Below are 13,938 nucleotides of genomic sequence, written 5' to 3'. Positions count from 1 at the left end.
AGCCACTCTACTTTAATTTCATCATTCCATTTGAATAAAACAAGCATTTGCATATATTTCAGGTATGGCATTGCGTAAGCCTAAGCAGTGACGATCGGTATCTTTTTGTTAACGTGTGACAGAGTGAGCGGCCATCAATATAGTCTTCTTAAATTGTCTTGTAGTCAAATTTATTTCTGCAAATATTATCAAGCTGACACTATTTTGCTTTTATTTAAATTGTCCTGTTAGTCTGTAAGTTTGTTAGTTAGTGTATTAGTTAGTGTGGGTTAAATCTTGCAAGCTAAATGTGACCTACTTCCCGATTTTCGATTAAGCTGAAAATTTGCATACATATGCAAGTCGGGTGAAAATGCAATATTATGGTACCATCAAGCTGATTTGATGATGGAGACGGGAGGTGGTTATAGGGACTCTGATGGGGATGTGATAAAACAACGCGACCTATTTGGGTTTGGAGTTTTTGGGATTGTCTCGATGATTATTGCCTGTGGTAAGAAAAGTACCGTCAGCGACAAAAGGTTGTACCAAAAATGAAATTGACTTATTATTGAATTAGTTATGTTATGTACATATGAGATGATCTTTCTATCCGTTATGGTTATGTTAAAGCCATAAGGTGCCTGCGTATTGCATAGGATTCATGACAAATTGGCTAATTAGAGCCGAAGCCCGCGCATGTACTCGCTTTATTCCTATATCAAAGCTCATTTCTCACACTTGTAGAGAATGCCGCTCAATAAAACCGTCGTTTTTGTTTATGGAAGCAGTGATTCAGTGAGGTAGTAATGTGTCAACAAAACAATTACTGTTTCTGATTTTATCTCATCGTGTTACGCTTTTGTGCGTCTTCGGAGAAGTAGTGCGTGACAGCATATATAGCGGAACGGTATTGGGTAGGTGATCGCATCATCTGTTCGTAAGCGAACAATGCATACGATGTTATGCAACGCGGGTGCACGCGGCGCGGCCGGTGCAGCGCAGCGGCGCGGCGCCGACGCCGGTTCGTCCTCGTCCTTTTGCCCGCGAACTTCCTCGTTAGCTGCAAGGCGCAGCCATCCATCAGACCCTATCTACTTTATGACAATTATTTATGTTCCCCGCATAGCAAAACTATTTCGCTTACCGTTGAGCTTTATCGATAGCGCAAAAGTAATGTCCTGCCGTCTAGATACTCTATATCTGATACGGTTACGTCTGTTTGTTAAGTGCGCTAGTTGTTTGTGCTAGTTGTTTTAACGCCTAGGTTATTTGCTGCAAATGTTCTCTGTAGCGAATGTCGGTTTCGACATAAATTCTGAGCGGAACTGTGGGTGTAACTGCTGCAGTTGCTAGCGATCTACGTGTTGGTATTTATTACATCTCAAGTGAAATATATCGATGGTCATTTTTGCATTGTAAAGAATGGGTTTCATAAATGGGGCAATATAAATATTTGTTCCTTCATTGGAGTTCAAATAATGCAGAACATTTTTTTCTTTGAGCTGCTCTACAAGTGGAGGATAACATGTATTTGAGAACGTGCATTAAGTTATTAAAGGCTGCGTGCATGATATTATGTGCTTCGCGAACGCTGGAAGGGAGGGCGCCCGCAGGCGCGCGGAAGATTGCTAGAGATGTGCAGCTTCCGCTCGCGGACAAATTGCCCTGCGCTGGCGCATCCGGCGAGAACCCAGCACAAATAATTAAATATCGAGCGCAGACTAAATTATTATTTCCAATACTTCACTACACTACTTAAATTGCGAGAGCGAGATTAAATGTTTCTTAATTACTTACACAGGATTTTGTATCAGCCGCTTTTATTATTGCCAATAAATATAACAAACGCAACAATTTCATTTGATCGTGTTACACCCAGTGGCCGCTAAATCTCGATTAAATCGGAGCAATTCCTGCGATCCGTCCAGCGTCGGATTAACATCCCAAGTCGCGTCATAACACTAATCTGCTTAAATGTCGAAAGGAAATGTCAGATTGTAAAGTGCAGCTCTGGACGAGCGTGATGGGGCTTAAGTGTGGGCCTCCCGCTTAGAGCACGGCTCGCTGTCACTCGCTTCACTCATATTCGTCGCTACATCATTATTTACACTTGTAATAATAGAATCATCATAATTTTCACCAGCACTTATTGTACTATTCTTATAAGTTCCCAGGTATTTTATTTAATGTCATTTGCATTTCTACATCTATATATAAATCATCTAATTATACACGAATCCGTTCCCTGGAAAGTAAAAATTCTCTTGTAAGAGTTGCCTTCCGTGTGCCACATGCGTATTGTAGTGCCAAATTTGTGCAAAACAATCATTCACTTTCCTGTCGTGTAATAATCAGTTAAACGATATTTTTGTACCTAAAATACCTAAGCATGAAACATCGTAAGTATTTATCCTTTATTATCAGAAATATTACGTCAATGAACTATTAACATTAATCCATTGTTTTAAGTTGCAAATCATGTAAAGATAGGTATTACACAATGGTTCTTAAATCTATAATTGCGTTTGGTTAGGACGCGTGTCGGTGCGCTGTCGCAGTGGCGCGATGTTATCGCGATTGACGCTAAATACGCGCCCGCCAAGACGCGATATCGACTCGAGCAATGACGGACTTCAACTTACGTAATGCCATTTGCGTCCAACTTTGCTGTCACCTAAGTTGAGGAATTAAGGTTAAGACGAGTGAAAGCTGATCTATAAAAAACAAATATAATTACGATTCTATCGAAAGGACGCAGTGTGATTGATAATGCAAAAATATTTGGCCGGATGGCTATCGAGTACTTATGTGCAGTTACGCAGTTTCAGTCGTTACGTGGAGCTGTATTATCGAATACCACGTAATATTTCGAAAGCATAATGGCTATCGTGTATTATGCGAACCTGAAACCGAACGTGGAAAGTTCACGCTCGGCGAAGCGCGACCCTCGTGCGTAGACGCAGCTACGATACCTAGCCACTTCACCTCCTTAGTGCAGTCGGTTCCAGCAGCTACGATGTCTCACGGTACAGACAGACATTCTATTTCATCATGTAATATACAAAGATTATCGAGTTATCCGTGTCTGTAACGTGTATTTACGGCTAATTCAGAAATATGTACCTATTAAGCACTGCGAAAGTTTTTTAGGCGTATTAAAATGTACCTACAACTTGCATGTTTTCTGTTTTCTCAAAGAGTTATTCACTGAGCCACGTAATGGTTATCATGGAAAAATCAGCGAACCAATGATTACAATTTTAGTAATAACGGGATATGTTCTTTGGTGCGACATAATGGGTTTTTTTCGATCTGAAACGAATTCATGCCGAAGTTTATTAAGTTAAGAAAACGAGCTACTAAAAAGCAATGACATTACTGGAAGGAACGTAAATTCACTTTGAATTACAGAAACTCATAAAGGTGTTTATGGTTAAAAGCAAGCTTAAAAGATAAGAAATGCAAAAATACATTTCACGCCTTGATCACCTTTTGCTTGCGACTTAGGTATTATTAATCAAAAGTGTGTTTAATAATTACAATATACATTTAAGATATCTACTAATATCATAGAATAACTTTTGATTCACCTATTTGTAGGTATTTATATTAAATCTAATGGAATAGCACAGAATAATTTTATAATTAAACATATCTAATGCTATGTATCTATTCAAAGTAGGTAGGTACCTAATTTATAAAATTCCGTTGCTCATGTTTTCTGTCGTATAATTTCGCAATTTATAATCATTAGCGTGTTTCTGAAGCGACGAGGCCGAGCGGCGCGGGCGCAGGGTAGCGAGGGTGCAACTTAATTGAGACATCTCAACAAGTGATTGATTACTGTGCAACCGTGATTCGTAATACAAATACCAAAAAATGTTAATGCAAATTCAATGTCGTGTTTTTTTGGCCTACATTGTTGCACAGCTTTTTTGTGAAATTGCATAAGAAAATCATTACACCCGATTGCTCCCTGTGAGAATTATTTGAACTGTCTCAGATGACAGCCCTTCACTTGTCCGCGACGGCCGAAAGGTGCGCGGCCCGCGTGCTCTGAATACGACCGTTATAATCCCTCATCGCGCATAACATGTGCAGTGTAAAAGGTATCATTAACGATTGCCTTAAAAAGGCAAACGGGGCATTCATTAAAATCGTAAAATATTGCAAAGAGAAAAGATTGTATTAATAAAAGACGTATCTCGTTACGCGAGTTTCCGTTCCTACGAAAGTGAACACAATGATGTCAGTTAACGATAAAAACTACTTAGAGTAAAAAATGCTTTGAATGAGTGGGCGCGCATTAAGTCGACGCCGTTTAATCGCGCCCGCGACGGAACACCGCGCAGTCGATAAGCGGAAGTTTGACTCCTACTTACTGATAAGCACTACTTTAAGCAGACATAGTCTAAGATCTATCTAATAACGTTAAGGTATCAGCTTAAAAAAATATAAAAAAAATAGAACTACAATACTTTTACCTTTTCATATTATAAAAAAAAAAGTAAAGTTTATATAAAGTCTTTATTTGTTTGAGCATTAAATAAAAAGCAACGATTAATGAGATTTTGCAAAACGGGTTGCTTATTATACATTCAGTTTAAAGCTTAGGGTTACCTGTTACGTGCACATTCAACCCTCGAGCGACTGGAATGGATAACAAAAACTAAACTGTTTTACTAGCAAAATGATTAATTGCTGCTGTGTACTTTGATTGATCGGTCTTCTTTCACGTTTTTTACTGTAACCCTTTAAATCTGAAAGAATATTTGCACTGCTTAAGTATTTTAGGACAGCGTTTTAAAAACCGATTTGTTATGCGCATTAAAAAACGTAATATTTTCATATAGCGTGTGAACGTTTCACGAATGGATGTGAAATTGTGTCTGTCGTTTATTGGGACGTAGCAACGGTGTTTAATTAGGTGCAAAATGTTGCATTCGGCGCGGGCGGGGCGGACAGCCGCGATGGTATCACCGAAGCTCCGCCAAAACAAGGGCGGCGCTGCCCGCCGTAATTACGATTCCGCCACGCACACCCCGCGCGCCAAATCTCGACTCTACTAAAATTGCTTGACACGCAAAATGTATTCAGATTGCGTGTGAAATTTAAATTGTCAGCCACGGTTTATAACGAAATAATTGCTTGTGTTGATTTAACAATTACCTCTTGAAGCATAAAATGTTTTTTGTTTTCGGTATTATTTATAGCTTTAAAAGTCTATGACATCAAATTAAAAGATACATACCGTAAATGCGACAAAAACATAACAGATTATAACGTATATTGTATGGATGTAACGAGATTCTCTGGCAACACAAGCTATTTAATATCCAATTTATCTCGTAAGGCTTGCGATATAGATAGATAAGTACCTAGGTACCAACTTGCTTAGATCAGACAGAACAAAAGAGACCACAACATTTCAAGCCACGACAACCTCTTTAGGAATGTAACTTTTTTTCAAACTGGAACCAAACAAAATGCTCGTTAAGGAAACACGATGTTTGCCGCATTGAAATTATTTTATCATATACAGTAAGGTTATTGTTTAAAGGGAGCGATATTATCCGAGCGGAGCAGGCTCCCGGGGCGGTCATTGTGTTCCTATATGGCGAATGTCAAAAGCGTCGTCTTAATTATCGGGCGCGGCTTTACAATGCGGACTCGATTGCGCCGAGATAAGGCCTCTATACCTACTATCTGAATCAGTATTGAATGCGATACGCCGCTCGCGGCCGCGCGCCCGCGCCGCCGACTCACACTCGGTCCACTTACTGCCTTAATAATAATAATTTCAAACGTATGTCGCATTGTATCTTAGATTATTCCGATCTAACTCCATTCAATACAGATAAACATGTTTGACCATGAAACATTACAAGAAAAAGGAAAGAAAACTGAACAACTGAATAGCAATTGCATTTCAGTAAACTCGCTCAATATACTCTTATTAGTACATAATGTATGTATTAAGTTAAACTAGGCACGGCTCACGCCATCATTTTAAATTGAATCACTACAAATATCTACGTGCGTCTTTTAATTACAGGCCAATTCGAACGTGTATCTGACATCAAACCGATGTTTGAATCATATTGTAAATTGGAATCATATCAGTTAGCAGTCATTCGCGCGTTCATTTCTCTCTGACATGTCCCGTAGACGCCCGCGCGAATGAGAGTTAACTGATATAAGTCCAATAACTATGATTCAAAAAACGAATCACGTTCGAATTGGCCTGTTAGTCCGGGTTAACTTGTTAGAAGCTGCCTACTAGTCAGCTACTTACGGTTAAGATCGAAATTAAAAGGATTTTAATTAGTTTATACAAATTGGCCATTATCAATTACTAAATATATAGTTTTTCGCCACTTTCAACCTCTCACTCTTTCAGGATTTTGAAAAATATTAGGACGAATATAGTTAAACTAGTAGTTTGCCCCGAACAGAGAACTCGCGGTTCACCAAAAAGATAGATCAATTGAATTGTCGGCAAAGGATTGAAAACGCGTGCCATTTATTGCAAGGTCTGTGGAGCCCTTAACTGATAGATTTAAGTCACCATAGAGATTAAAACTAACTGCATCTGTAAGCCGTAATCTTTCTTGCCAAATGTCAAACACCTATATTATGTTTATTTTATTGCGTTTTGATAATAATTTAAATCGTAAATAAAAAAATAGCATTACAAATGTTTAAACCAGGCATTCATTTGGAACCATACTTACTTTCTTGCAAAGAACACGACCAGAATAGCGAGACCCATCATAAATAGCTTTTTGAGCTTCTAGGCTTTTCTAGCTCCATAATAACCACTCGATCGAGACTGCTCATAATTTAATGACTAAAATATAGTTAATGCCCTCAACTACACGTTTAACCACTTTCATTTAAATTGGAACAAATTTACTTAAGTTATTGTCCATCAAACTATCCTCTGATAGTTCCGCTAAAAATATCGAAATGCCGGGACGTGCCGTTAACCAGCCGTGTGTTTCAAGTTAAAAACTTCACTTCGCTTCGCTCGCTTGTACGATTAATGTTAAGTGCGTTTAGCACGTTAACAATCTTAGTGTAAACATTTTCTTAGCATTAATATCTACCTAAAGACCAGCAAAAATACCGTAAATATCAAAATTGTGAGAGAGATTTTTTGTAACAAACTAAATACTATTACTATAAAGACCAGTAATCTGCCATTAAATACTATTTATTATCCATGGCCAATTATGTGTACAATCTCAAACAATAGGTACTAGTACTACCTACATTTACGCCGATAATCTAAACTAGGACCAGATTGCATGGTACCTGATTTTCTGGTTTTTCAAGAAAACTAACTAAACTAATACAATTTCATTGTTACAAAGATATCGTGTTGGACTCTATTCTATGATATCATTTCCTGGGAAGTGTCAGAACAATAATGTGAGGGGATTTCCGATTTCCATGGAAAACGCGACGCGTGGGTTTATCTTTTGTCTATTGAACATTGATAATTTTCTCATGAAATAATAATGGACAGCTTAAGACACGCAATTATTTTTTCAGTTTGCACTTATGTTATTACGATTAATAAATACGATGAAGCAAGAAATAATCAAATAATTATATTACGGTTACCATAAGAAATAATGGATAGTTGAAAATAAACACCACAGTATTGAGTTTTGCAAGTTGATTTGTAATTATTTTGTGGTTAGTCCGCGAAGGCGAGGGCAGTGGTGCCCGGGTGCAGGTGGGGAAACTGACACGAGATGCGTGCGTGTATGTGGTCGCCGCTTCCTCCGCTCCGCTCCACTACCGAGCCGAGATGTCTTAACAAACCCAATTAACAAATCTGATAACTAAAAACCTCCTTTTCTTCCATTAATTGGTACAAAAGCAGTAATAATTAAGTATTCGAGTAGGGACATCGGAACTTGTAAATGTCAATTTGTAATAACAGTCCTCTAAGACTGCTAATAGCGAGCTGTGTTCAGCCTCTTACAGTGACATAAGTGACGCGCGATGCGTCTGACGCGGCGCGGCGTAGGCGCACGCGGCGTGGGCTACCCAATAAAATTATACACGTTGCACCCCGCTCGTAAATATCGATCAAACACCGATTACATTTCCGCACAGGAGCAATAATTTCGAACATTTTATTATTCCGCACTAGAATTATAAATTGAGATGTTCGGTGAGAGGCGGCGCGGCTGTGTTTTACGATTGCCTATGCCTCTTAAAGTGCGGCACAGCTTTCTAGGGTCCGCGAGCAAACATCCGGCCGACCAACAGTTAAAGCCGATAGCTGCGATTGATTTTAATACATAATAAAAAGTCATCGAGCTGCAGCCACTATCGACGGTATAACTACTATTCATGTTTATTCATAGAGTGTATTTCAAGCGCCTATCTACCTGTCCACTCGATAGCTGGCTTGCGGTACACAAAAAGATTAATTTATGTAAAATGTTTGAAACTCTATATAAAGGTGAAAAAAAATGTAATGTGTATTAAACGTCGATAAATATAATATAAAATATAAAATTTCTCCAATATGCTTGTAAATTTTCACCTTATTGTGACAAAATTAGTATGGGAAGTAGGGATTGTAAAACCGGTTTTCTTTAATACCTGTAAATAGATTGTCAAACTATTACCGCTATAAAAAGAATATCTATATTCCTATTAGAGGTATTGCTTTCATTTGTCTTTTCTTTTTACCGCTATATATAGACTATTTACAATATTAAATGCCTTTATTCGATACTGCTATTTATTGCACTTGAAAGGTAAGATGTCAATCAGACCCTACTAAATCACAACAAATAGGAGTAATATTGTAACGACACGCGATAAAATTCTGCATAGCTGGCTGAAGTGTCTACTAATATTCTGTCCTCCATTTTATTCGAAAAGAAAAAGCCTAGCCAAAGTACTAAGTCCGAAATATTTTGACAATTTAGCAATACGGCAAAGTGATATTCGCAGAAACAAATAAAGAAGTGTATTGACATTGACATGTATTACCGGTAATGGTTTTTAGGGTAACATGTCAAATACAGGTATTGTTGTCTAATGGCAAAATCACTAATAGACATGAATACTGTTATTGATTGTACCGGTAATCAAAGCTTTAGTGATATAAATAGCTAAATTCAACTATAACCGGTTATACCTAATTTAAAACTGGAATTCAGAATACCGGTAACGATCCCTGATGGGAAGTTTTTGATTATTGTCAAACTGAAATTAAAAAATTCAAACCATTATTGTCGTGTTTTAGCAGACGGAACGTTATTACTGTATTGTGTTTTATACTATTTAATACTCGTACCTTTCATACTTCTATGTTATTTGAGGCACTATTGCATTATTGTTTGATTAGCGTAAAATGTAAGGAATTAATGTTACATATTGTTTTTGTTTACAAGATGTTTCTGATTACTGCTGAATTTTATTAAGTAGGTATATTTTCCTTCAAATATTTACTTTTAAATTCTTTATAATTAATTTTAAAAAACACTGAAATGACTTAACTAATAGGTAATTAGGTTAGTCATTTCAGTGTTTGTTTTTTAACTAACTATTTTGGCTCAGTGATCCAGAAATAATCTTGGCCTCCGAAACGAGAGCGTGCCACCTGTCCCGATCTTAAGATATAATATTTTTTACAATTTTCTAAGTAGGATCTCGACTTTATGTGACGTATAATTTTTATTAGTCTCAATTATTTAATTTCAAGGAGGCACATTCCTCGAACGGTATTCTTCTTTGTCGTTGCACTCTTTGCAGAGCGTCGTGGTTAACTGCTGACATCAGGCGCAGATGTTGCTTGCCGTACGATTTCTCGGTACTGGACTAACATTATATTAGTCCACGAACTGTTAAGTCGTATGGGTTACCATAGTAACACACTATTAGACTAAATATCGTTCGAGAAATGGGCCCCAAGTCGTGATAACGAGAGCCTACCTAACACATTTGTCTAGGAGCTATTTGGAGGTTCTAACTAGCCTGGAACGCCATGGAACTTCTCTTTAAAATCGACGTATGTTATGTTATCGCCCTCGCGCCACTACAGTTGGTTGGTTGATTTAAATAATGAGCACTAACCTTGACCGTCTGGTTCTTGAGAGGCTTGTCGGGGTCGTGCACGTACTCCAGCGTGATGCCGTAGAACTGCCCCTTGTTGATGTAGGTGATGCGGTCGTCTTCGCGTCGCTGCGAGCTACTGCTCGCTGTCTCCAGGTGGTACTTGAAGCCATAAGGTGAAAACCTGGACAATAATGTGTAATTGAAAAAATAAGTTTGTATATACTAAATAACTACACTCCAGCTAACGAGATTCGAACTTGTTTTTATTATAATATTAGGTTACTGTAATGGTATTCCTAAAGTTTAGTTGGATGGACGACTTCACATTAGATATTACATATAAAATGGAAACATGGATACGAGAAACAAAGGTAACTCCATAGAAAACCACAGCAGCGGTAGCAATTATATAATATAATGTCATATATACATCTTTTAAAATTGTTGTCAAATCCTCCGAGAGTAGTCAGTTAATAGCAAATTACCTAAGACTACAGAACTGCCATAATGTAGCTTTAGATCTAGTCAGATAAAAACGTAAGCCAACAGCACTCGTAAGCGGTAAAGTTCACGCATATGCAAATAAAACGACAATGTTCTGAGCCGACTCAACAAGAATTTAGAAAAAGTGCGATTTCTTCTTTGAGATGCTTATCTACAAATACAAGTTCTCGACAATAATTTCCATGAACTGAGCAATAACACTGTGCAAAAAGTGGAAATCTTAATTGCACCTCAAGCAATGCTTGTCGGCCGCCGTTACATAAAGTCGTCGAGATCCAGTCGGTAGTACGTCATGAAAAACGGTTTTCTCGTGATTTCCTGAGCTAGGGATCTAAGGAAGGAAAACCCCGCTAATCGGTAATTTAGTTGATCGCGTGTCGCGGCTCGTTAGCGCGACGCGCGCCGCGCGGCGGCCGGCCGGCGCACGCGCACCGCCGCGCTGTTGTCGCCGCGCCAATCTACGCCTACGACGTCGAGGTGTCACACCAAATGACACTAGGAAACGTCATTATCAGCCTACTTTATTATAGCTCTCGCACTAAACAATACAATGAGATAAACGCAGTAAATAATTATGAAAGATTTAATCCGGAATGTCGGCCCGCCAGTTTACATCAATTCCATTCTTGACTCGCAGTTGCACCATTAAAGCTTATTGGAAACAATTTGGTAAACAGGCCCGCTGATGTTTGCGATTTAAACCGAGCATGGGCAGATAAAGGCCGTGTAATGCAAACGCAGGCCGACAGTGACGGATCGGTCGCGGCGCTCGCCTATCTGATGCTCTCTAAGTGATTCCAAGCGCAATTTCCATTTGCGACGTTGCTCTCTATTGTCATTTTGATTATCCTTATCCTTTATATTCTTGCAAGCTAGCTTTACATGGGATCAAGGATTAATGAACTATGGTTTAACGAACATAACGTAATTGACCTAAGCGGTGGCAAAGGTCTCCGTTTTAACTCGGGCAGTTTGCTTTCGTATGGTCGGATGTTTTTCTCTACAAGTAACAATTCTTAACTGATTCTCGAGAAATTTTGTGACCAGATTCTATGATTAAATATAGTTTTTGTCGACCCAGTTTTTTGAAATCTTTCAAAATGCAGACATTGGCATTAAGACCATTATGAGAACACTGTGATAACGACTCAACAAACTAAGTATTTTACACTTTTATATTTTCGAAGCTTAACGCGAGGTCTACAGCTCACAGAGCCACTAGTATATTATTGTTAGTTTAGTAAATAGGTATGATAGATAGCTGGGTCTAGGTTTCTATTTTATTTAAGAATCCGCATATCTCCTTAACACAGATCGTTAGCGAGTGCCAAGTAAACGGGTAAGTACATGTAACTCATTTCCAGTAATAAATAACACATTGTTTTCCAATGAGCTTCATTACAAATTTCAGCGACGCAGCAGCCAAAAAAGACACTTCCTGCGTGAAGACGAGGACCGTTCATGAATAAATCAATCGGTGAGGCGCGGAAATTGATGAGTGCACAAAAAGCCTCAGAACTTCGCGGCAACAAAGTGCTCGCAATAAAAACGCATGCCGAGATAAGAGCCCGGGCGTCCCGCGGAGGGCTCCCGGCCCAAATCAGATGCGCATAATCCTCGCGGCCTTATACAGAGCCCCACCGACTACACACCGCACGATCAGCTCATACTTTATTCTTACTACGTCAGCCCCACATGTGGTAGACAAAATCCTTTTTTGTTGGAAGCAAATCGAGTAATTAAAAGAATACAGTAGGTCTCGTTAACCAAGAAGGCTACATTAGTGAATACCGCTATTCACTAAAGTGCATTAACTGCGCCAAGATATCGTCTCATCATTCGTTGATGGAAATTGAAGCACCATTGTATGCCCGAGACGAATGCTTTGACTGATACAATGCCTTGAATGCCTACGTACCTGAGGTTTTGTTTCATTAAAATTTATATTGCTTTTGTTGTAACGGCAGCAGTATTGTTTGCGTTACATACCAAATACTAACTATGGAAATCTTAAGTTGTTATGCAGTTAGACCATTCATTTATTAGAGTAAACATTACTTAAGTATAAAAATGGAAAGGGTTAAGTAACTGAGGAGAAATATATTGAAAGGATACCGATCGAGGTCACTCAGCTATTACTACAGCTAGAAAATTAAAAGATGTTATCTGATAATGCTAGGGTTGGTGCACGCATGATAGCATGTTAGCAGGGCGCGGGGCAGCGGCGGGCAGCGGTTAATGAGAACGCTTAGGCGGCGTAATAGCGGCGTACTGATTACCAGGTGCGCTCCTCGCCGACACACGCACCGTCACAACACTATAATGGTGATGCACCACAATTATTGACCAGCTCAGGATTTGCCAATCACATGGGATAATGTCCTATCTTTTTAACGGGTTGCATTTCCGTAGCAATTTACTACGATATTTATTATTCATAGTGGGACGAAGCAAACTCTGCACTAACTTTGGAATGATAAAGTGTCACCATAAATGTCAAATCAAATGTCTATGGCACTTCCACACACGTCAATCAAAGTTGAGTAAGGCGGACTCTAGTTGGTGATAACCCTATATCTAATAATTGAAGTAACTAAGTGGTGGTTGAATGAAATTTACTAAACTGCTACCGGATAGAATAATGTTCTCTAACGTTTTAAACGCATAAGCGAGTAATAATGTTGATCAGAGTAATTACTTCCCATATTTTATGTTAGATAGTACACGTAGATGCCATTAGTGGTAATTCAAAAACTGAATCAAGGTAGTTGGAATTTAATTTTCCGTGAAAGCATTGGCTTGTACAAAAAAAATTTTATAAAAGTGCATGCCGTTTTGCCGAATACCTATTCGCGATACCGAACTGTCGACGCGATATCGCACTTCTTGCTTCGCTAATGAACTCATGAATTAAAATGCGATTTAAACAGCGGAAATGTTATCATTACGTATATAATCGTCATCACTTCTGAGTTTACTAATGACATTCTCTGAAATCACCAAGAAAACTAACAGTATACAGCGTTTTAAGATCCGATTCTGTGATACGGAGAAGGAATGTAAATACCATTTTGAAGTGATAATCACATACGCACACATTAGTTGATTAAGTCACTGGCTTTTAAGAGCTCATTTCTGTTGAGCATTGGGTGGGTAAACAAAGTACCTGTTGAAAGTATTAGTTCGGCTAGGCGAGGAACTGTCGAGTGGCTAACCGGCATGGTAAGTAATAGGCCAAACATTTGTGAGGGCGTCGGAATAACTCGGCAGATACGAGGCCGAGGGTTGATTATCGGCCGGGACCGAGCGCCGTATCGGTATCGAGGTAATTTAAGACGGTAGAAGCAACCGCGTTATTTGGGC

At 38.8% G+C, this 13,938-nt stretch overlaps 1 protein-coding gene across 3 annotated transcripts in view; it reads right to left on the bottom strand.

Moving 5' to 3' along the window:
* Positions 1-13,938, bottom strand: part of LOC133519016 (protein grainyhead) — a 167,132-nt gene that overhangs the window by 19,724 nt on the left and 133,470 nt on the right. For all 3 annotated transcript variants that reach the window (XM_061852866.1, XM_061852868.1, XM_061852867.1), the window contains one exon: positions 10,090-10,252. In XM_061852866.1, coding sequence (XP_061708850.1) covers positions 10,090-10,252 — 163 coding nt within the window. The remainder of the gene's footprint in view (positions 1-10,089; positions 10,253-13,938) is intronic.

The sequence above is a fragment of the Cydia pomonella genome, chromosome 6 (genome assembly GCF_033807575.1).
Source record: "Cydia pomonella isolate Wapato2018A chromosome 6, ilCydPomo1, whole genome shotgun sequence".
Classification (NCBI taxonomy): Eukaryota; Metazoa; Arthropoda; class Insecta; order Lepidoptera; family Tortricidae; genus Cydia; species Cydia pomonella.
Note: the sequence above shows the minus strand (reverse complement) of the source record. Positions and strands in the feature narration are given on the sequence as shown.